The 23,191-nt window shown below is 35.1% G+C and overlaps 1 protein-coding gene across 3 annotated transcripts in view; it reads left to right on the plus strand.

The window, feature by feature from the left end:
• The window catches only part of LOC145692913 (uncharacterized), a 69,667-nt gene extending 48,740 nt beyond the window's left edge, over positions 1 to 20,927 (plus strand). For all 3 annotated transcript variants that reach the window (XM_081768467.1, XM_081768468.1, XM_081768469.1), the window contains 4 exons: positions 1,490 to 1,648; positions 2,503 to 2,666; positions 8,696 to 8,828; positions 19,083 to 20,927. In XM_081768467.1, the coding sequence (XP_081624593.1) occupies positions 1,490 to 1,648; positions 2,503 to 2,666; positions 8,696 to 8,828; positions 19,083 to 19,147 (521 nt within the window). In that variant the 3' untranslated portion in view covers positions 19,148 to 20,927. The remainder of the gene's footprint in view (positions 1 to 1,489; positions 1,649 to 2,502; positions 2,667 to 8,695; positions 8,829 to 19,082) is intronic.
• The last annotated feature ends 2,264 nt before the right edge of the window (positions 20,928 to 23,191 follow it).

Below are 23,191 nucleotides of genomic sequence, written 5' to 3' on the forward strand. Positions count from 1 at the left end.
ATGATCAAAATGGGAGGAGCTAGTGTTAGGTGTGTCGCGAAGAATAGTATCCAAGGTAATGACAGTATACAGAACTCACTGCAAAACAACATTGGCGAAGGGTAATAGTGAACGAAAGAGAAACCTTAGTGACAGAGAGTATTGATTGTTGAAGAGAATTGTCAGCAAGTACCATAGAGTGAATCGGAACCGAACTGATCATTACTTCGATACAATATAATACGACAACCTTAGTTCGACGCAAGCTGCTTAACCTGAATATCCGCAACTGGGTTGCAATTTTCAATTATACTTTAACATGACGAAAGTGGTGCTAAAACCATCGCCGATAATTGGAAACGCGCAATATGATCCAACGAGTCTTCTTTCTCCTATTTCCAACAACAGGCCGTACTATGTATAGCCCAAAGGAGGTGATACTCCAAACTGTCTCCTGCACCATGAAACATGACGGTGGCTCTGCAATACAGCGAGCCGCGATTTCCTTATATTCCGCTCCCAGAATGCATTACTGTTAATGATTATGTAGACATTTTAGGTGACCAGGGAGACCATTGAACGCATTTCTGTGGTTCGGATTCCACTTAAAACTGAAGCTCCATGTCTCACAGCCTTGATGCTCAAAAGGGATGCTAAAATTCAATAAATAAACAAACTAACACGCTGCTGGAGTTAAGACATGGCTTCATGAACATTGAGATAAATTACAATACTTCTTGTGGTCCATCAAATTCCCAAGCATCAATGTTATTGAATACTTATGATCAGTTTTGGGACTTGGAGTTCGATACAAATATCTTCCTCCACCCTTCTTGACGGAACTCAATGCTTCACTACATGGCGACTAGTACAATATTCCTGTGGAAAACAGTCTTGACTTACAGCTGCTCTGGAAGCTAATCCTAGTCCCACGCCATATTAATAAGGTAAGTTGTATTTTTGTCAGCGTTTATATTATTTTGATAACCATCTATGTATAAATCTCTCGGGCATGAAGCCGACTTGCTATGGATTTTAAATTGAAGATTGTAGTCGATATATATCGAGAATCGTCTTTCATTAAGTAAGTCTTGAATTGTTCTCTCAACGCATGGTGAACTTTGTACTGGCAGTACGAACCGTTTTTTCCTAGTGGTCGTCCATCCAAACGTTGGGCAAACTTGCTATTCTTAATGATTTTACGAAAGCAGTAGTCTAACGCGGTTTTGATGTTGGCTTTTGTAAGTGATATATTTGGGATAAATATTAGCTCTTAATAGTTCTATATTGTATTTGATCGTAGTATTCCGTACTGTTTCAACTCCATATGTAATTTTTCAAAGCCACAGTTTTCAGATTTCCTTTTTCCTTTTCTTCTCTAAAATCGAATTATTTAAATAATATTATTTCCGGTAGATACAGAGTTGTCTTTACGCTATTAAGTAGATGTAGTTTGGAACGTAATTTTATACTGTTCTTTTATGTAGCAATAGTTGTTTGTTTCGGATAGGTAAAAGGCATGAACAGAAGGTAGAAGTCAGGGAAGAGCCTAAAACTTCAGTGAGAGTTGTGTCCAGTTCCACAAGTAACACAGTTGATATCTTCAGCACGGCTTTGGCATCAGCTAACATTAATTTGGACTCTTTTCAATACGTGGAAGAAGAGATAGGTAAGCATTTTTCTTACATCCATTGTTACATAGGACACTATTTGATATCTGGTTGTTGTGCGGAAACTTTTATTCCATTGTATCTTTAGTTTTCCGTTGTACGTAGTGAAATATGTAATTCATAAGTAGCTTCCGAGTTGCTTCGATGTTGAGCGGAGAATTCAAATAGCTTTCCAATTGCTTCACGATGTTGAGCCAAAAATTCAAGTAGCTCTCAAATTGCTACACGATGCTGAGCCGAGAATTTAGGTAGCTTTCCAGTGTTGAGCCGAAAATTCAAGTAGTTCCCCAATTGCTTTAACCATCTCGCTAAACGAGGGCACAAATTGTAATCATATTTTTACTAGTTCCATCGAACTTCTTGTTTCTGCACCTGTTAAATAACCTGTTATTTCACCTTGTAGACAAATGTATATTATTAATGATAAAATTAGTATAACTCCACTGTGACAACTTAGATTATTCATTGATCTATGTCATGTTTTGTGTTCGTCTTTTCTGTAAGAACGATGGAAGAAGCTTTTATCTTCTTTTTATATATATGTAGACTACAAATACGTCTGAATGCATTATATGCTAGTTTGAAAGTAAGAAACGCTATGATTAACATTGATAAGCTTTTCAGCAACATATCTATACATTTCTTGAGAACGTTTTCATTTTGATTTTGGTTTTATTTATTACGATGGCGCACATCATTAGTATCCAGTGTTGTCAAGCAGTAGATAAAGGATTTTGAATTGTAGTTAACACAATTTGTATGTCCATTTGTGTTAGATCGTATATTGGTTCATTGCTTGTTTTACGTGATTATATTTAGAGGTACTCACAAAATAATATTCATCTGTTTATAGGAGGATCAAACTCGGGACAAGAAGAGAAATCTCAGCAGGAAAACAAAGCAACCGATGTCTCTGCAACAATCGAGTTATCCAATGCACCAGAGTCGCCGAAATCAGTTTCTGTTGAAAATGTTCTAGAAACTGTTGCTACTGTTGCTATTGAGAAGCCGAAGGAGGTAAGCAAGGATCGACTACGACTTTCTGTATTCATGTTGAAACAGTTTCTCAAGAACTCATTACGAGCAAGTGATCACTTATATATACACATTTTTTTTTCTAGGAGAAAAAGTGCCGGTACTCACCATAAATGTATTATTACAGCAACTTCCACACTTTTAACATATCGTCCGATAAACCCTTGTCTCTAGATCGCTTCTTGATTTTGGTATCAACCGCTGGATCACGACTTCGTAGCAGTAATGAGTCCATATGTTTGCTAGGTTAACTTTGAGAGGCGTTCCTACTTTCTCCATAAAAATCAGTGTAGAATTTGTCTACAAGCATAGATTATCTTATTTCAATTATGGCGAAAGTTTACTTTAAAGGAAATCATATATCCGGGACTTTATTCTCGTGAAGATAGCCACGAAAACTATGAACTCTGTCATTTAAACAAAATTTTAGCGACTGCGAAAGAAACATCGAAGTCTAAGCAAGAAAAAGTAATTAGCAGGTACTGCAAATTATGTATTATATTACTTTTTAAATGCATATAAGAGGCCCATCCAGAAATTAACTTTCCCATGCGTCTCATAGTTAGGAAACCATATGTTGCGCGAAGCGACCGCGTACACGTGAGAGAGTAAGCTTCTAGCATGGCACATGCACCAGCGGAACTTCCCTACTGGTCTCATTAGCGTCGTGGTAGTGGTTGAAGATGGACCTCCCTAATCCAGCTCCCGCCGCGTGTGAAGTGCGAGAGCAGTGATAAAGTGCCTAACCAACTGACTCCAGAGCAAAAAGCAAAGCGCACGGGGTCAGTATTGACATTTTTGCAACGATGCCACGATCAGGGAGAAGAGTTTCTGGAACAGATCATCACAGGGGATGAAACGTGGGTTGCTTACAGGACTCATCATGTTCATTTTGGCGTCCTGCTGCAAATTGTCTACACCAGCAACACACCATCTGCTTGCTTATGATGTTAGGCTCATAGACCTGATACAACTGACGATGGATTTAAGTGTTCGCTATGCCCTGTGCATTCAGAAACTTTATCACTGCTCGCACTTCACACACGGCGGGAGCTGGAATAGGAACATCCATTTTCAACCATTGGCACGACGTTACTGAAAGCACTAGGGAAGTTCCACTGGCGCATGCGCCATGCTAGGACCTTACTCTCTCACGTGCACACAGTCGCTTCGCGCAACATACGGTTTCCTAACTATGAGACGTGTGGGAAAGTTACTTTCTGGATGCGCCTCGTAATCTCTATATACAGATGTAAAACGTCTTAGGACAGTAGAAAATAAAAACTACGCGACGAACAGGATGAAATATTCCTACACATGTTATAGGCGAAGGGAAAAATACCATAAACCATACCGCGTTTTTGGCACCCATGTTTAAATCTGCCATCGTGAATTCAACTTCAAAATTTCAGATGGGAAGGGATTGTACATCACTTAGCACTAAAATTTCTCAGGAATTCATGTCTGTGGTTGATTTCTTGTCTAGTTCTAACAATTTCGAGATTTCTAATGGTTTTCCGTTATTTTTCGTTTCAGGTTCACTGATTGAAGGCAATCCTCACGAAAGGTGAACGCATAGAGATTGTTTTGATGTCGTATGAACGAAGTGAGAGTTTTCGCAAATAATTTTAACCATCGCCATCGTGAAAGGATTCTACCTCACCCAACACAGCTGCTACCTTCCTGTCCAAATTTCTGGTTTACAGAAGCTGTTGAAGACAGGACCTAGACGGGTAGAGCTAAGACGGCTACGGACAAAACAACAATATTAGTGTTGGCGTGTTTTCACAAAAGTTTTCGAAGGAGCACACGCTGTGTCCATGGAAAATGGCGTGAGTCGTGCCTCCATAAGGAGAATCTTAAAAATAAACATGCACCCGCATGTTGCAGTTATAGCCGAATCTGACTAAAGACGATCATTTTGTGAACGGACGCCAACACTTCTGTTGCTGTTCTTCATCCGTAACCGTTTTAGATCTTCTCTCCGGGGCCTTTTTCAACAGCTCTTGTATTCCTGAATGTGGAGAGGAGGATGGTATAGGATTCCTTTTAGGTTGGCCATGATTGCAACCATCTACAGTGACTTCCACACTTCGTTCACCCAACATCACAACAATCTCTATCCATTCAGCTTTCATGAGAACCATAGTAAATGCACCTGAAACGAAAAATAACGGAAAAACCATTTAAACTCTCAAATATCGCTAGAGGTAGACAAAAATCAACGATGCATGATACGAATTCGTGAGCAAATTTTAGTGGTAGGTGATGAGTCACACACTCCTTCACATTTGAAATTTTGAAGTTGAATTCAAAATAGCGTATTTAAAGATGGCCACCGGAAACGTGGTGTGGTCTGTGGCATTTTTCCCCTTGCACATAACATATGTAGGAGCATTTCATTCCTGTTAGTCACGTAGTATTTATTTTATTCTACTGTCTTACGACTTTTGGTTCACCCTGTATGAAAGAAATCCTGAGAGAGGGAATAAATAACTGAGAGACTGATCAACGCCCAGGTTAAATCGCTTAAGGTGAAATATTCAAATTTGGACAGTGCATAGGATATGTGACGTAAGATACCACTAAGGAAGAATTTTTCGAAATTATTGTCTCGGAATCTCTGAAGGTTCAGTATTTGGACAATTAAATACGTGTTTAAACATTTTCTCATATTTGATCTAGAAAAGAAAAGATGGTGGAAATAAAAAGTGACGAGATTACAATTATTATTATAAGAATCCATAACTCAGAGAATGTCTTAAGGTTAGGGACTTTTTTTTTTTAATTTTTCATTTAAAATAATAAGACACGTATTTCAGCATTTCGTTATATTTTATTAAAATTACAAGGGTTGCTGGAAAAGTTTATGCAGCCAATATGAAAAAAAGAAACGCGAAGTTCTGTAAATACCTCGATTGTTTTTCAAAGTCTACCTTTAAGATCGACACACTTTTGCATAAATTCATACCAATTTTGAAAGCATTTTTTCCACTCTAAGGCTGCTGCCTCAGAAACCACTCTTTGCAGTGCAATCAACTGCTGCTTCAGGCGACACAAATTGCTCCCCTTGCGTCTGATTTTTAATGTGTAGGAACAAAAAGAAGTCATTAGAGGATAAGTCAAATGAATACGGACAGTGAGTTATTAATTCGACATTTTTAGTGGACAAGAAGTGAACAGTTTGATGTGCTGAGTGGAAACTGGCGTTGTTGTGTAGAATGATGCGATGATTTAAGTTTGTTTTATGCAATTTATTGATTAAATTGTTGTATACCACTCATCATTTACAGTCCTTTGATCTTTTGAAACTATTGTTACTAAATGTCCGGTATAATCGAAGAAACAAGCAATCATTTGCTTGGGAGCACTCCACGAACAAACAACTTTTGTTGGTTCCGGGTCATTTTGAAACATCCAAACAGTGGATTGCTGTTTACTTTCGAGTTCATATAAATAGTTGCAAGTTTCGTCCCTTGTAACGATATAGTACGCCAAATTTCACTTACCTCGTTTGAATGTTCTGAGCATTTCTTTACACCAATTAATACGAGCTTGTTTTTGAGCTTCGGCCAAGCTTGAAAGTTTGATGTCATCGTTCTCACGATGTCACATGCTAATCTCTCTCTCTCTCTCTCTCTCTCTCTCTCTCTCTCTCAATCAATCAATCAGTGACGATATCAACATTACTGGCAACAGCAGATGTGGATGAACGATCTTCCCGATCATCTACACTGAAAAATGTGCGAGCACTCTATAATTCGGAAAACCAATTGTACACAGTCCTACTGGATGCTGTTTCATCCACAAAAACCAAATGAAGTCGTTTGATGCATTGTTTCGGTGTTAAACTACATTTGAGATAATAATAATAAAAATCATTTCTCGAAATTTATCACCAGAAATTTCTATTTTTCTTCTTCAAACTACTACAAATTTCTGTGAAAATAAACTAATTGACTTAAGAAACAATCAAAGATGATTTAGACATAGAAAGATTTGTTCGTCCAAATTTTATAATAGCGGAACATTAGTGCCACTGTTAGTAGTTTGCAGAAGCTTTTCTAGTAGCCTCCGTATTATGTTAGGTTCATATTATAATAAGATGGCCATATCTCGGAATCCCTTAAGGTTGGAGATATGAAATTTTGTGTTTGGATCCTTCATTTAAAACAATTAAATATATGTTTAATGTTTATGGGTATTTGTCCTAGAAGAGAAGAAAAAAGATGTAAGAAGAAAAACGGATGGGGGTTGCAATTAGACTTCCAAACTATGCTATATGTAAGTGTCGGCTTGGTTCATCCGTCTGTCGACAAATATCAGAGCAAAAAGGTTAACAGATATCGAGATGCGGGTTTTTGCAATCGATTCAATATACCAAGAATAGGTTCCATCTCCTCTGTTAACCTTCTATTCAAACCAGAACTGTTTCAAATTAGTCATTTCCGGTTTCAACGTTTATCGCTATATAGCGAAAACGGTAATCAGTAGCGAGAACTGTTTTTTGCAAAGGATTCAGCACCTCAAAGAAACATACCAGGACTATCTACAAACGCTATCAAAACCGGAAGTGGTTCAAATTCAGTATTACTTTCGGTTTCAATACTGATTTCCATAGATAAATTCTATCTCCTTCGTTAACCCTTTATTTAAACCAGAAGTGGTTCAAATTAACTATTTCCGGTTTCAACATTTATCGCAATACAACAAAAATGGTAATGAATAGCAGAAAGCTGTTTTCTGCAGTCGATTCAGGGTCGAAAGAGAACGTATTGTCACACCCGCAACACTACCGAAACCGAAAGTGATTGAAATTTTACTATTACTTTGGGTTTCAATACTGATTTTCAGAGCAGAAACGGTAAGAGACATCGAGATTTTTTTTTTTTCAATCGAGTCAGCGTCCAAAAGAATGAATTCTATCTCGATTAACCCTTTACTCAAACCGAAAGTGGTTCATATAAAACATTTCTGGTTTCAACATTTATCGCAATAGAACAAAAATGGCAATAGATAATGACAAGTGTTTTCTGCAGTTAATTCAGGTTTCTCAAGACAATATATCGTGACAACCCGCAACACTCTACGAAAACCGGAAGTGGTTGAAATATACCAACGTTTCCGGTTTCAATACTAATTTCCATAGAAAGAAACGGTAAAAGATGTCGAGATGCGTTTTTTTTCTTTCTTTGAAATAGATCCTGCGTGCCAAGAAGAGGTTACATCTCCTCTGTTAGCCCTCTAAACAAATCAGAAGTGGTTCAAATTAACCATTTCCGGTTTCATCATTTGTCCTCATAGATCTAAAATTATAATAGTTAGCAACAAGCGATTTTCTGTAATCGATTCAGGGTTTCAAGTGGCAGATGGCTGAAACTCTGCACAGTTGCCAACTCCATGTATTAAAATTACCACTCTTTCCTCTATAACAGACGAAACTCCAGAAATATCGGCCTTGTAACCTTAGTTTCTGATCCTCCCTCGTAGTACTGGTACTGCGTACCACCAGAAAGAAAAGTACTGCTAATATCAGGTAGACTTTATGATATAGCATATTCTACTGCAACGTAGTTTTTTTCTTTATTTATTTTCAGTTAACTCTTAGATTAATTAATTAATTAAATAAATAAATGTCGATACTTGACAAGCACATGCTATTCGAAAGATAAAATACAAAAATAAATTTAGCCTTTGTCTCTTATGTACAATAAGAAATTTTGTATAGGGAGAAAAAGATCCACAGATTTATTTATTTAATTAACTGCAGATTGGTTAGTCATTCTATATTAAAACAAACAATATAATGAAAAAATAAATCAATGAACTCAGAAATTACGGTACTGAACAACACATTTGTGTATGAAGTTTCAAAACGAAAATTGTTGTGAAAAATAATAGCAAATATTGACAAGCAGTCTACTGCGTTAGAAATGTTCAATTAGGGTTAGTTTAGGCGTGTTATAAATAAGAATGTAAGTTTTCTTAAAGTTTCTCATGTTTTTTTGTAGGGTACTGAAGTGTCAATTGTAAGTGTGGAAACGAAGGATGTTAGTCCAGAACTTGATAGTGCTGTTCCGCCATATCTTAAACCTGGAACTACAACAGAAGGTACGGCGGTGACGGTGGAACCAAATAATATGGGTAAGTTATTATATCATAGTACTTCTTGTGTGTAAATATTAGTGTTTTGAATATTGTACAGTTTTCATTGTAATCAGAAGGTTCCAACTTCAGTTTCCAATGCTTAATTTCTTTACTATATTTTTGCTCTTGGGAAATATGAAAGAATTGTTTTCTTAATCCATGGAGAAATAAATACTAAACATTCTGTAGGCTGCTATAAGTCCGGTACGTAGGTAACACGCTGGTTCAGTGGTAGAGCGCGTACCTCTGGTGCAAGGGGTTTCTGATTCGATTCCATATGAGTTTGAGGTGGACGTCGTGTATTATTCTTTCTCGGGATCTCCATTTCCTCCCACCCATCAATAATTTTCATCCCATCAGTAATTTCATAATCACTTACTCTCAGTAACCATCCGTCTCCTTTAGCTTAAAGGACAACCGTAGGACGTTAAAGGTTTCATTTCAAATCTGGTACTTATTCGAAAGCCGATGAATAATGCACATAGTAAGTTCATTTTATTCGATATGGGTGAAAAACTATAAATTGCTTATGTAGATATAGTCAGCTCAAACGTTGACTGCATCATACTAGTGTATGTGTTTTGGATTTCATGTACATAGTTAGTATATAGGTATCTGTATAGTTTCTGTAATTTTTACTGATGCACTGTGATCCTACGTGTTCAACAATTAAATTTCACGATATTAGATAATAAAATTTAGATCAAAGCTAGCAGTTTCTCCAAGATATCAGGTGAATATTTTTTGGATTAAGCAAAAACAGGAGATGGTTACAGCAAAGCAACAGAGATATCTTTTTTTTTTTATTTAAAAAAAAAAGAAAAGAAAGAAAGAAAAAAGAAATCCTGCATCTAGGTAAGCAAATTATAGTTTTCATTCCTCATTTTACGTTACATTACCGTAATGTAGAAGTTCATGTGTTGGTGAGTTCTTTCCAGGTTCCTCAATGTTTCATTGAATTATGTTCAACATGTGAGAATTCAGAACAACTTTTACAGAGATTTTTCTCCTCTGAACATAACATGTCCCGAATCTTCACAGTAAACATCCAAGGTTTCAAAATCTCACATGTAACAAAGTTCATAAAGTTGAGGTGAGGTGATTGTAGTGTCCATTTATCAGTTCTCTCTCACTTAATCTGGCACCTGGGAAATATATCATTAAACCAGTGACGTACAGAAAACAGCCATTACGTGTATTGTCTGTCCGTCTTCTAAACTACCACAAACAAAACAACGTTTCGGACATTTTTACTCTTAAACAAATGTGTTCGTCACTAAAAGGATAATTTTACTTTAAAACAGCCATAAAAATTAAAACATAAAAAATTAAAACAACACCGACAACATTTGGGAGGTGATTCCTGACACCAAGATACGACAAAAAGTATAGACCAACCTGGGTCCACAAGTGCTTCCTTTCGGGGTTATAGGCTGCCAAAAACATGAAAGAATGAACTTTAAACGTCCATAGCTCCAAATCTATGGGACCTACCGTAGTCGGGTCAAGACTTCACTTAAAAACTAGTACAGCACATACTAGTTCCTAAGTGAAGTCTTGACCCTCCGCCGTAAATCCCATAGATTTGGAGCTATGAACGTTTAAAGTTCATTTTTTCATGTTTTCGACAGCTTATAACTCCGAAAGGAAACATTTGTGCACCCAGGTTGGTCTATACTTTTTGTCTTATCTTAGTGTCAGGAATCACCTTCCAAACGTTGTCGGTGTTGTTTTGAAACACCCTATATATATATAATATGTAAAATACTGCAGTGATGTGTACTTAATAAGACATGTAAACATCCATATAATTGATTTCCTTTGGCTTCATTTCAATTGTGGAGGTGTGCGTTCTCTTTTAAGTTGGATTGATGACTAACTCATTGTTCTGCAAGACTATGGTGGAAGAAACACGGAATGTTTTTACGTACTAATGAAACACTTGTGTGTGAAATGTATTGACCGCTATAATCATTAGGTGCTTATGAGATTTTAAGAAAGAAAATAATAATTTTAAAAATCACTACCAATCTTCTGTCACAATTTTCTGCATGTCCCAGATACCTTGGAAAATTACGTGGATTATTTGCTCCTTTCTCTGTGTGAGCGTGGGAGTGAAACATAATCAAGATTTCAAATAGCAGGATACAAATATTTTGTTGTGCACTGTTTAGAAGTACGAGGAATAGCGACTAGACTATAGTTTCGTATGTTTATTTATGACCTGAAACATAATTATATACGGAACGAATGAATAGAAAACAAACTGATATAAATGTAGAACTTTTCTTGATCTGGAGGGGAGATAGGTCTTCATTGCATAGTAATGTAGTTACCAACAAAAATACATACTTACCGTATAGAAAGCACAATACTAAAATTGAGGAATATATTTTATCTACGTCAAATAAAACCGTACTTAAGTCAATTTTTCTCTATAAAATTGTTTGTACGCATACGTATATAATTACAGTAGGAAGTCGAAAATTCAAACTAATTGAGACCACAGGTAGTTCGGATTTTTGAAAATGACCAAGAAAATACCTCAGTTGCGTGGAGTCCTGGGTTCGATACCAGCTCCCGCCAAGTGAACTTTGTGGTGGATAAACACAGTGTGCGTAGGTTTCCTCGGGGTTCTCTCGTTTCCACCCACTTCATTCCACCATTTCATTCATTTTTCATCATCACCGTCTCCTTTAGTATAGCCGGCATAACCGTGGGACGTAAAACTCAAAGATCTCGAATGTAAATTGAGGGTTTGGGTACAAAACCTCGCGGCCAGAATCTCGCGGCGACAACCTCGCGGACCAAAACCTCGCCTGGCCAAAACCTCGCGGCCAAAATCTCGCTGGGCCGAAACCTCGCCTGGCTAAAACCTCGCCGCCCAAAACCTCACGGGACAAAATCTCGCCTGGCCAAAACCTCGCCGCCCAAAACATCGCGGGCCAAAATCTCGCGGGGCCAAAACCTCGTCTGGCCAAAACCTCGCCACCCAAAACCTCGCGGGCCCAAATCTCGCCGGGCCAAAACCTCGCGCCCCAAAATATTGCCATACCCAAAATCTCGCCTGACCAAAATGTAAATGTTCCAACGGATGATAAGGATGACGGTATAAAAGACGCTGTTTCAGAAGAAGTATCACGGGTATTTGACCAAGTCCCGCGATACCATATGAAAATTCTATTTCTGTATTATAGGATTTCAATGTGAAGGTAGAGCGACAGGATGTTTTTAAACTGGTTATAGGGAAAGAAAGACTGCATAAGGAAAGTAATGACAACTAACGGGGTTTGTTTCGTGAACTTTGGAACGTCCAAGAACTTAAAATGTTAAAAAAAATTTAATAATATTTATGAAAGTATGAAATAATATATGAGTTTTTACGACGTCCCTTGATTATGTCCTGTAGGTTAAAGGAGACGTAGATGACCAGGATGAAGGAAATGATCGAATAAAGAAAGTAGGAGGAAACGGGAATAACCTGAGAAAGCCCACGCACACGATGTTTTGTATATTATTATTATTATTATTATTATTATTATTATTATTATTATTATTATTATTATTATTATTATTATTATTTGTAATGTGGAATTGCATATTAAGAAACTCATTGGGTAATTTTTAAGGAAAAGTTTCATTCGCGGCGAGGTTTTGGCCACGCGATGTTTTGGCCCGGCGAGAGTTTGGGCGGCGAGGTTTTGGCAACGCGAGGTTTTGGCCCGGCGAGATTTTTTCCCGCGAGGTTTTGGCCGGAGATGTTTCGGCCGCGAGATTTTGTCCGTATCCCAAATTGAGTAGTAGTTCTGAAACCACTTTAAACATTAGGTGCTGTCCCATTCAGCTTGGGTGCTGGAGAGAGACACTAAACACAAATCAGTCCAAACCAATAACACACTGCATTACTGAAATATAAATCGTTCTGTAATAATTTTTAATGAATCTATTGTGAATACGCTAGTTACTGGCACATGTTTTGAGATAGGAGAGACTCTCCAGTACCGAATAAGGAAAGCATTGTGCTATGGTACGGCTGTTTCTCTTATGTACTGTTTCACTATATAATATTAAAATAAACATTCATAATTTGATTTCAGCTTTGGGTCTATGCTTTAATTAGGGTCTATATTTCTTGTTCTCTTTTCTGTAAACAAGCGCTCCAGCACAGATAACTTTGGCACTACAACCCTGTTTATTGGGAATAAAGTCTATTATTGTGGCCTGTGTCCACTGTGCCTTTTGATCAATGTCAATTAAAACATGATTCCGAGAGAGCATGAAACGGGAGTTCAGCAGATAATTTCAAAAGGAGGATCGGAGATTTGACCAGATGATTTCAAATTCTCAGTATTTCAAAAGGAAGATGGGGGTTATTATAACTCAAATACAGTAACCAGTTTTACAGCAAAACCAGAACAATGTAACACAGCAAGCGTAAATGTCGCCCTTGAACTCGATTAAACATTATAGTAATAGAATAGTAAGTACTGTATAAATAGTAACTGGTTTAGCAAAACAAAGAAAAAAGTTCTATAATAGACGCAATCATCCTCATCGGCTCTCATCCGACCGGTCGTCGGCATCGGACAAACATTGTACATGAAGAGAGCTAATGAACTTTTATTTTCTTTTGGATGACTCCAAGTCTACGCCAGAGGATAAAGGTCTTAGTATCGTTATAACTAAAACACTTTTTTTAGCTGGCATGCATTCAAAATTGTGTGAAAATTTTCGTTTTACTTATATTTTCATATTAAGGTGTCCCCCCCTACAGATTTTGGTGGGAGAGAAATGGAAGCATAAAACTTTTGGTGGGGGGGAAATTCCCCCCGTCCCCCCCAGGATTTCGCACCCTGGTTCGGATTATCGACGTCCTACTGTATATAATAAAATTAACAGAATTACCTTTTAGTGCACATTTTTCTTTCTTTCTTTTTAGAATCAGTTTCCATTTCACTGATTTCTGAAATCTTCATCAGCGGCTTACGGTTTTAGAAGAAACACGAATTGCTTTTTGTGTAATATCATGAGTTGCTGAAGAAGCTTTCAGACATTAGTGAACTCAAAATTAATCCTTAAAAAGAATAAGGAAGAAAACAGCATGCGTTAAAAGGTAATTCTGTTAATCTACACTCATATAAAAAAGAGTAGAAGACACTCATCATCGCTCAACCCACACTAGGTAGAAACGTGAAATTTGTACTCAATGCTCCTTTTGTTCAGGAAGCAAGATATAAGGACAGAAGTTTGAAAATGTATATCCCAAGGAGGGTTCAGTTTTTTCTGCCAAGAATGGTGTATTTCACGAATCCCAAAAGTTACAGATGAAACTTGTTACTTAACCTCTTTATTAAAAATAAAGGAACTTGTGTTTTAACGTTTCTAAAAATTCCGCTCCTAAGGTATCAAAGAGTCAATTTCAATAATATTGAAGAATAATATTGAAGTTTACCTTTATTCACCAAGTGCCGAATTGTAGGGATTCACTTAACTTGGAGACGTAAAATTCGGGGTATAAACTCTTAAGTAAAAATAATGGAACATATATTTCAGTCTTCTCAAAAATACCGCTTTTAAGAGAGGAAAGGGGTTCATTTCAGTAATATCCAAATTTCCTTTTCTTTATTTATTGAAAAAAGTGTCCAGTGTGAGGATTCGCTTAAGTTGAAAATGTGAAATTTGGAATACGTGTTTCATCGTTTTCAAAAATTCCGCTCCTAAAAGGGGGAAAGGAAGTTAATTTCTATAACAGGGTGTCTATCGGTCACGAAAGTCATGAAGAAGTCACGAAATCAGAAAACGGCCATGAAAGTCAAGAAAAAGTCACAAAATTTAGCTTGTCACGATTTTTTTTTTTTTTTTTTTTTTTTCTTTTAATCTGTACGAATATAAGTACAGACTGGAAAGTTTTATTGTATAAAACGTCAAAATTCACTACGAAAAATGTCTGTTGTCGGCTTTAGACGCTACCAAATCGCAAGCAAAGCACGCTTCTATCGCATGCATGAAAATTCGGCCTAACACTTATAGGAACACATGTTCATTATAACGTAAAGGTACACATGCGGTCATTTTGACCGTGTATGCATTTTTAATTTTTTTTTTTTTTTTTTTTTTTTTTTTTTTTTTTTTTTTACCTATTTTACTATTTAAAAACATCGTAAAGCAATAAAAAGATTAAAGAACATTTAAAGTAACAAACAAAGATTATTAGACATGTCTGATAATAAATGTATTGCAATTTTGAAACTTTTACAAAAGCAAGAACTTGTTATTGAAAATTATCAAACATTGATATATTATATACTGGTGTAAAGTAAAGTTCACAAACTCCCTCAGTTTCTTTGCTCACACTCACACACATTCTTCAGCACAGTCTGTACATACTCTTCTATCACATTATCCATATTTTGCGAGGTTGCACTTGATGCATTTGTGCTATCTTGATGCATTTTCTATCATTTCTTGGTGGACATTTCTCACATGTTTTCCTTTTCTGGAATCGATCATCAGGCACGCATTCAATCTGGGGAGAAGTATTGTTTTGCGATATTCTGCGTGGTGATAGGGGCGGGAGAGCCAGGAGGGTATTGTGAACGACGAGCGCCAAAATGAACCAGTGTTGCCAATATCAGAACGTAAAAATGCCTATCGGTCAAATTGACCGATGTGTACTTATAAGTGCTAATTCACATTTAAATTCGCTCTTGAGACTGTCCTTCAACTGGCATGATTGAGCAGTGGCGATGCAAGTCGCATCGCATCGCCGAAACCACGTACGCATCTAACCAGTTTATTCAACTATGAGAAGATACCAACCTTTTATCGCTTCAAGAAACAACCTTTGAAAGTAGAAATAAGATAAAGATAAGCGCTGAAGAATATAGTTACTGTTATTGTTTGTTGAATGTAACGAAATTTTATGGCTTGGTAAAGAAAAGCTCACGAAAAAGTCACGGAATTTAATTTTGGAATTTTAGTAGACACCCTGTATAATCAATATTGAAATTTCACTTCATTTATTCACAAGGTGCCAAATTTGGGGATTCGTTTAAGTTGGAGGTGAGGGAATTCGTTATATAAACACTCAAACACATAAATAAAAGTAATAAAACACTTGTTTTATTATATAATTAAACATAAGTTAGTTCATTCGTATCTAATTTATTTAAAAACTACTAGCAGAATATCCGTTCTTCTCACGGGGAGAATACGTTTCCTTTTGAACATAGAGCACAAATGGGGGCTGAATTTGGATTTAAACGGCATCGAAAGTGTCACCGTTCATCTTAGCGACTCCGAAAACTATGGATTCAACACTAATATCGGTCATTTTCGATCATTTTACATACATACATATACATACATATACCTTCCCCAAGTTGCGGGTTGAATTTGGATTTACCCCCCGAAAGATGGAAATGAGACATAAAAATGGTTAAAAGATTGTAAACAAGGATAAAATGAAAGAACTTATGTTGAAAATGCATTAGAAACTATTAAAATGTAGTACACAAGTCTCCTGTTACGTGCACATGATGGAGAAAGGTGATTTCGTTACACCGCCATATGACGTTAGTATTAGTTATTAAATTTCCTGCTACTCATCGACAGCTCACACAAGATTCAATATTTTTTTTTCCTTTATATATATATATATATATAAATTGATCGCACCAAAATTTTACTTGGAGTTTCTTTTTCAGACGTTCCAAATTTGTTGGATTGTATATTCATATTATTTCCTGTTTTATATAACATTTTTATTCTCTTTACATCATGAATATTATTTTTGAAATGGTACTTAAGCGGTACTTTTCAATTTTTCACCCCTAGTAATATTATGATTACTGCGGATGGCAAAAGAAACAAACAAGCTCGGGAATCGAACTTGAGATCCATTCAGCATCTGTGCACTGAGAGCTTCGCCAATAGCAACCTGAATGCATATAAAGCTATCCGCACACAAATGCTGTTACAATGCAAATTGTTATGTGATCCAAACAAAACGAAGTTTTGTTCCAAACAACCGCAATAAACCACAGTATGAAGAGTTATATTGAAAGCAATAACTTCAGCAATTTGACTTCATTTTAAAAATAACATAATATGAAACCTAGTGTGCACATAACGAGCACCGAGGAAATATTCTGAATTAAATACGCATACGGTTTAAGTCACTGTATTTATATCTTTGATAATCGTAATCTACATACTTATTATATTTAGAGGGTAAAAAAAGAATGTAGACTAAATAATTGAATAGTTTTTATGTAGGTCTAACTAATTGGCTGCCATCTTCAGCAATATGCGTCGTTCGTCTTGCTTCTCAGACGAAGCACTGCCTACGGGTCTAGATCTCAGGCGTAAAAAATAATCTCGAAACCCTAGTCTGCACGTGTATGATCATTGGCTGAAGCATTATCATGACGTATAAGCAAAATGTATGAGAGTATGTTATCGCTCCGGTTCCCACGGATGAGGTTCAAGCGTTAACAAAGAGTTATTGTTATGTAAAATGAAAGAAAATGCAAAAATGAAAACTAAATGCACTTCTATAAGTCTATTGCACAAAATAAAATAAATGTTCTAAAAATTGGTTCATAATAAAGATTACTATATTATTCATTCAATCTCACATTTATATTTTTTTCGCGTTTTTTCTTTCTTCAGAAATATATACACACTAAGTTTCACCTCATACAAACTAGTGTTTTATATATAGTTCGTAAAATAATTGCCGTTTAGGCTTTTTAAATATATGATTTACTCGTCATAATAATTATATATTATAAAATTCTTTTTTATATATAATATTATTATTATTATTGATTTGTTCTTTCTCAGGAAGAGATTCGTAATGACTCGAAATGTAAAGGTAAGTGTTCATTGAACATAGAGAGATTGGTACATTGAATTTTTTAGTTAGAAACAGCTCCAGCAGTTTTTTACAGCATATAAGAAGGTGTAAATATACATGTTTCTGATCGATTGTACAGTCCGCAGCAAAAACCTGCAACATGAGCATGTAAGTTTATTGTAAAACTACGCCTAACAGCGCAGGGAATCGACATAACGTCTGAGTGGCACGAATCACGCTAGGAGAAACCTCGGCGTCCTCCCCTGCACATTTATTTTGGAACAAAAGACTTCGTCGTTTCACAATAAACTTACATGCTCATGTTGCAGGTTTTTGCCGCGGACTGTACAGAATAACTTGTAATTCTTACTCTTCTATGCCATCCAGGTCACTTTTTTTTGGTGTGGGGGAGGAAGACTAGATCAAAATTTATTGTCTTTCATAAGGAAAAATGTTGAACGAGTATGATATCTTGTTGTCCCACTTGTCGAAAGAAGCATACTATAAGAAACTGATAAAGGAAAAGACTAGATGTTGTGAATATGGATCTTAGTATACTTAAACACTGCGTAAAATAACAATGGAGTTAGGTCACAAGTGAGGTGTAAAGATGTAAATATAGTGTTTCATAATCAACATGTTTGAATCTTTTTTCTGATTATTGTTATGTACTTTACTGTGTGACGTTGACAGTATTCTTTGTTATGTATGATGGTTAAACTTATTGAGAAGATAATGAAAGCATCTTTACTATAGTCTTTGTGTGTGTACAGTTTTTTTTCTTCTTTAATATTTGATTCCTTTGTTTCCAAAATAAGGATGAAGTTTAAAGGGCGTGGGGAGTTAAGTAATTTTTTTTAAAGGTAAGCTCTATTAAAACATGTAGAGTTTTATGAGTGTTGCTTGAAGATTACTTGATAATGTGAAGTTAATCAATCATTATGCTACCGTTATGCTTATTTTTATTCTGAAAATCGGATTATCCAACAGCAATATTTATGTTCTATTCAATTCTGGATATGTTTTCATATAAGTCGACTTCAGAACTTCTCATGTTGTGTTGGATAACTACAATTTACACAATAAAAATTGATACAGTGGTTGGCAAAATTGAATATTTAACGGTGATTTTCTTTATGAAGTCGTCTTAAACACAACACTCAAGAGGATTCGTATCTCATAGTGGTGGTAAACTAAATATTTTCATTTCTCATTACTTTTCCTACATTAAACTTCATCCTTACTTCACGAATAAGTCTGTCGAATATAGTCAAAAATACTGAAGAAATTATTTCCAAAAGAGAAGATGTAAAGAGATTGGTTTGATTAAATTTAATATATTAATGGTAATTTTGTAAATCATGGCCTGATAAAATATCTTTGTTTTTCAGATACCACCAATATGCATATAGAAGACTTTACGTCACAGAAGGTAGAAGGACAGGATATTACATAAGTGAAATACTTTAAAAAAATGTTTCTATGTAGGTTAAAGTCATAGACAGGTTGGCTCCTAAAGAGTATGGTTGAAGTAAAATGATATTTTCATGCCAAATATCAACTTCATATATATATATATTTAAAGAGCTGTATTGATCTTAAGTATCCATTTGATTTGTTTTTGAGTTTAGCGTCCCTTTCAACAGCGAGACTATATAAAACATGGACCAACAGCTTAACGTGAGATCCGAACCACATGAATTCACGCCGAGAATTGAACTCGGCTGTCCTACGCCAAAGGCGCGTACGGTAACCACTTAGCCACGAGGGATCTCTTGAAGTATCCAGTGCTGCATAAGTGTAATATTCTTTGATTTATTTACAGATGTTCAAGAGTATAATTCGTAAGTGTTTCACTTAATTTGTTCACTATCGAGAACGTCGCTGGTGTAGCACTTATTAATATTGTAAATGTTAAGGCTATTTCCTAAATTCTTATTATCCCAGGAAATAAATGTTGAAGTCCAAATGATGTCTTCATTAAGGTAATTAATTCAGTATCTGACCGAAGATTAAGACAAGATATCAAGATTTCCATGATTTTGAAATGTAAACTAAGCATTCCATACAAGATATGGAAGTAATTATTTGATTGAATAAACCGATAAGATACTGGAATGGGAAAATAATACTAGTAATGATGATATGATACTGTGAATTGACAGTCATAAAATAATTTTCTATGTGTCAAAATCAATTCGTTTATTCTTTAAGAGCTTTTTAGATGAGAAGAACCACTGCTGACGACCAAGTTTAGCTTCTCTTCGCGTTATATGCTTGACGTAGTATTCATATTAATTAACCAAAGGGCATAATATTTTTGAGTTTGGATTATCAATAGAGATGTATTTATTGTAGGCTATTATTAAGTTAGGAAATCAAGAAATATAATATTTGGCGAAATGGAAAGTATAACATTTGAGTAGCAAGAATTTAATGCCAGTGAAATAATATAGGAAGAAAAAAACTAGCTAGGAAGTTACTTTTAAGTGCAATAAGTTTAGATTAAGAGAAAGGGCATTTTGACATAAGTTTAAAGGTGATATTATATCGTTGTATAAACGTTATTATTTTCGTTATCATTGTATGTGTGTGTGTATATATATATATGTGTGATTCAAGTTGATAAAAATAAGTCTATATTCATCTTTTCGAGTCATAATGAAAGAATAGGCTTACCATTTATAAGAAATCCTCACATCATCTTAAAAAAAAAAGTAAGCTTTAATTGTTCTAGATTGTATTTAGTTGTTTTCTTTCCTGTTTTAGTAAAACTAGATTAATTATTTCTTTCAAGTTACATATACGCATATTAAATGCACATTTAACCGATATTATGAGTTATTATATGTTGATTGTGATGCGTATTTTCGTAATTGTTTTGCTGTACATGTATTATTTCTTACTGAGAATATATAGCAAAAATCAACAGTAAACTAATGTCTTGTCTTTAATTGCTTCAAATACTGGAATGCATTTTCGCTTCTTGCAGCAGAAATTAGTTATAGAAATACATAAAAATTTGGATATTGTATACTTATTGTTGAGGAATCATATTTTCACTCCAAAATATAGTATTCCTTTTTACGTGTGCTTTGTCTTGAGTCAAAATGATAGTTCTTTAGTTAGAATTTCATAGCTATTCTAACTAAAATAATAGTGTAGATTCTTTATCCAATGAAGCATGTTTCGGGGCAGAAAATGTAATCACAGCTAAAGTAGTCACTACTTCAACATTTATATATATATATATATATTTTTTTTTTCTTTCTATCTGTACTTTTTCAGTATTTCAGTATGGTTACTGTAATAAGATACCTTAAAATAATATGCACCTGACATATTTCGATTTTTGTTTAGTCTGTACATGAAGTGTTCCTTATAGGTTTTTAATGTGTATAAGTTTGAGAACGAAGTGTCAAGATGTTGAATCATGAAAAGTGGGAATATTGGGCTACATATGCATGCGTATGTAAATACCGTATGAATCTCTAACTATATGTTTAACTAGAACTTTTACGTATTGATAGGTAATAACCTTGTAAGTCTTACGGTATGAAGATTATGATGTATTTATATCATATATGATGTATTATATTGTAGCCGTTTGCATTGGAAACAATTTTTTTTTTTTTCAATGTTATTTTAATAGGAGCTGTACTACCATGAGCAAAATAAATGACGCGTCTCTTTATTCTGAAGTTTTTTGAAAATATCTCCATTTTCTTTATATGTTCGAAATTTCGGAAGGTTTCCCCAGCAGGACAGGTTAATAACAAACCCGTTTTTAATATTTGTGTTAGATATTAGCTTAAAATAAATAAATTAGAAGCAAAAAACATTAAATCGACAGAAATCTCGAGAATTACCAACTCTGCTAAAGTGGGAAATTTTTAAGAACGCGAGGGAATTCTGCAGTTCAACACAAAGCAGCGACATCTATGTCATTGAGAGAGACGTGGATTAGATCTACAAACGAAACTTTTAACGAAACATTTCTAATGTGTCTTATTACATGCATTATCAGCGAACTCCAAATATATGAATCTATGCTAAGTATTAACGTATAGATAGAGCAAATAGTGGAAATTACCTATGGAAAAAGACGAATTCTTAGCACAATCGTAATGAAAAATCGTCTTTACCGTAGAACAGGTGCAGTTCACGTAAGAAAACAAGTAGCTCAGTTAGTTAAAGCAACTAGTCTGTATGCCGAAGGTATTGGGTTCGAACCCCATGGAAGTGCCGTTGTAATTTTTATTACTGTGGTTATTTTATTTATTTTTTATGTGGGAAAAAATCAAATTGTAACATATGTGTAAAACTCATGACGATACCAAAAAAAAAAAAAAAAAAAAAAAAAGTCGTTCTCGCACTTGCATTAGTGTCTCTAATTTTTGTTTGCAAACAGTTTCGTAATAATTTCCCCTGTGCTCACTACATGCTCACTGGTGCATAACGAATGTTTTCCAGTAAATGTTAATTCTAATTTGGAGAATTTTATAAAGTTTCACAATGTTTCTCGCTTGATAGTCTTCTATCTACTTTTTTGGACACTTTGATAACAGATTTCCCTATTAAATGTTTAATTTCCCCTATATATATTTAATTACAGAAAGTTTTACATGTATTTGTCTTAAATTGAAATTGTTTTGAATTTACCACATGAGGTAAGTAGCCCGAAGGAGGAGAACTGAAGTAACTGATATAGTAACGTAAACGCAACCTATTGTAGAATTATTATGCTTCTTAACTTCAGCACATAATCTTTACGTTGGTCAGACAGAGAAAAACCCTGTTTTTTCCTCTCCTATGACCACTCATCTTAAAGCTCTACATGTAATGATTCGTGTCACATAATTTCGGCTCTCCAAAGACATTTATTATTATTATTATTATTATTATTATTATTATTATTATTATTATTATTATTATTATTATTATTATTATTATTATTATTATTATTATTATTCCTGAATATGCCACCCTTACATAATGTAACTTAAGATATCTTGGTTTAAAGTGCTTTCTTTAGTAATAATTTCAGCAACCATGTAACAAAATTTAAAATGTATGAGGGGGCACGAAGTTTTATTTCCCCCCCCTCTTTTCAGCACCGTCCCAACAGAAAGTATATAATTTCTGACAAGCAGAGTAGACAAAATGAATAAGAAATATATTTAAAGTAACCTTGCCTCTTTCGTGAATGGAATATCACGTAACATTTTTTATTCTACTGAAGACGACCCTAGGCCGTTATGGTTAGGTAACAAAAGTTGCTGTGACCAACTGAGTTTCGATTTCTTACGCGAAAGAAGTCTGTTATATTACGAGGTATGCTTTTCATTAGTAAAACTGTTCGAAGTAATACGAACATGGCTCAAGAACAGAGACGGAACTCAATTACCACTCGACTGACCTTGAGGCCAAATCACCAAAGAGTAGCTATAAACGCATTCAATAAGTTGTTGTTCAGCATGCATTTCTGTGGAGTTCTGTT

This window comes from Thermobia domestica, chromosome 8, assembly GCF_964235325.1.
Source record: "Thermobia domestica chromosome 8, izTheDome1.hap1.1, whole genome shotgun sequence".
In the NCBI taxonomy this organism is placed as follows: domain Eukaryota; kingdom Metazoa; phylum Arthropoda; class Insecta; order Zygentoma; family Lepismatidae; genus Thermobia; species Thermobia domestica.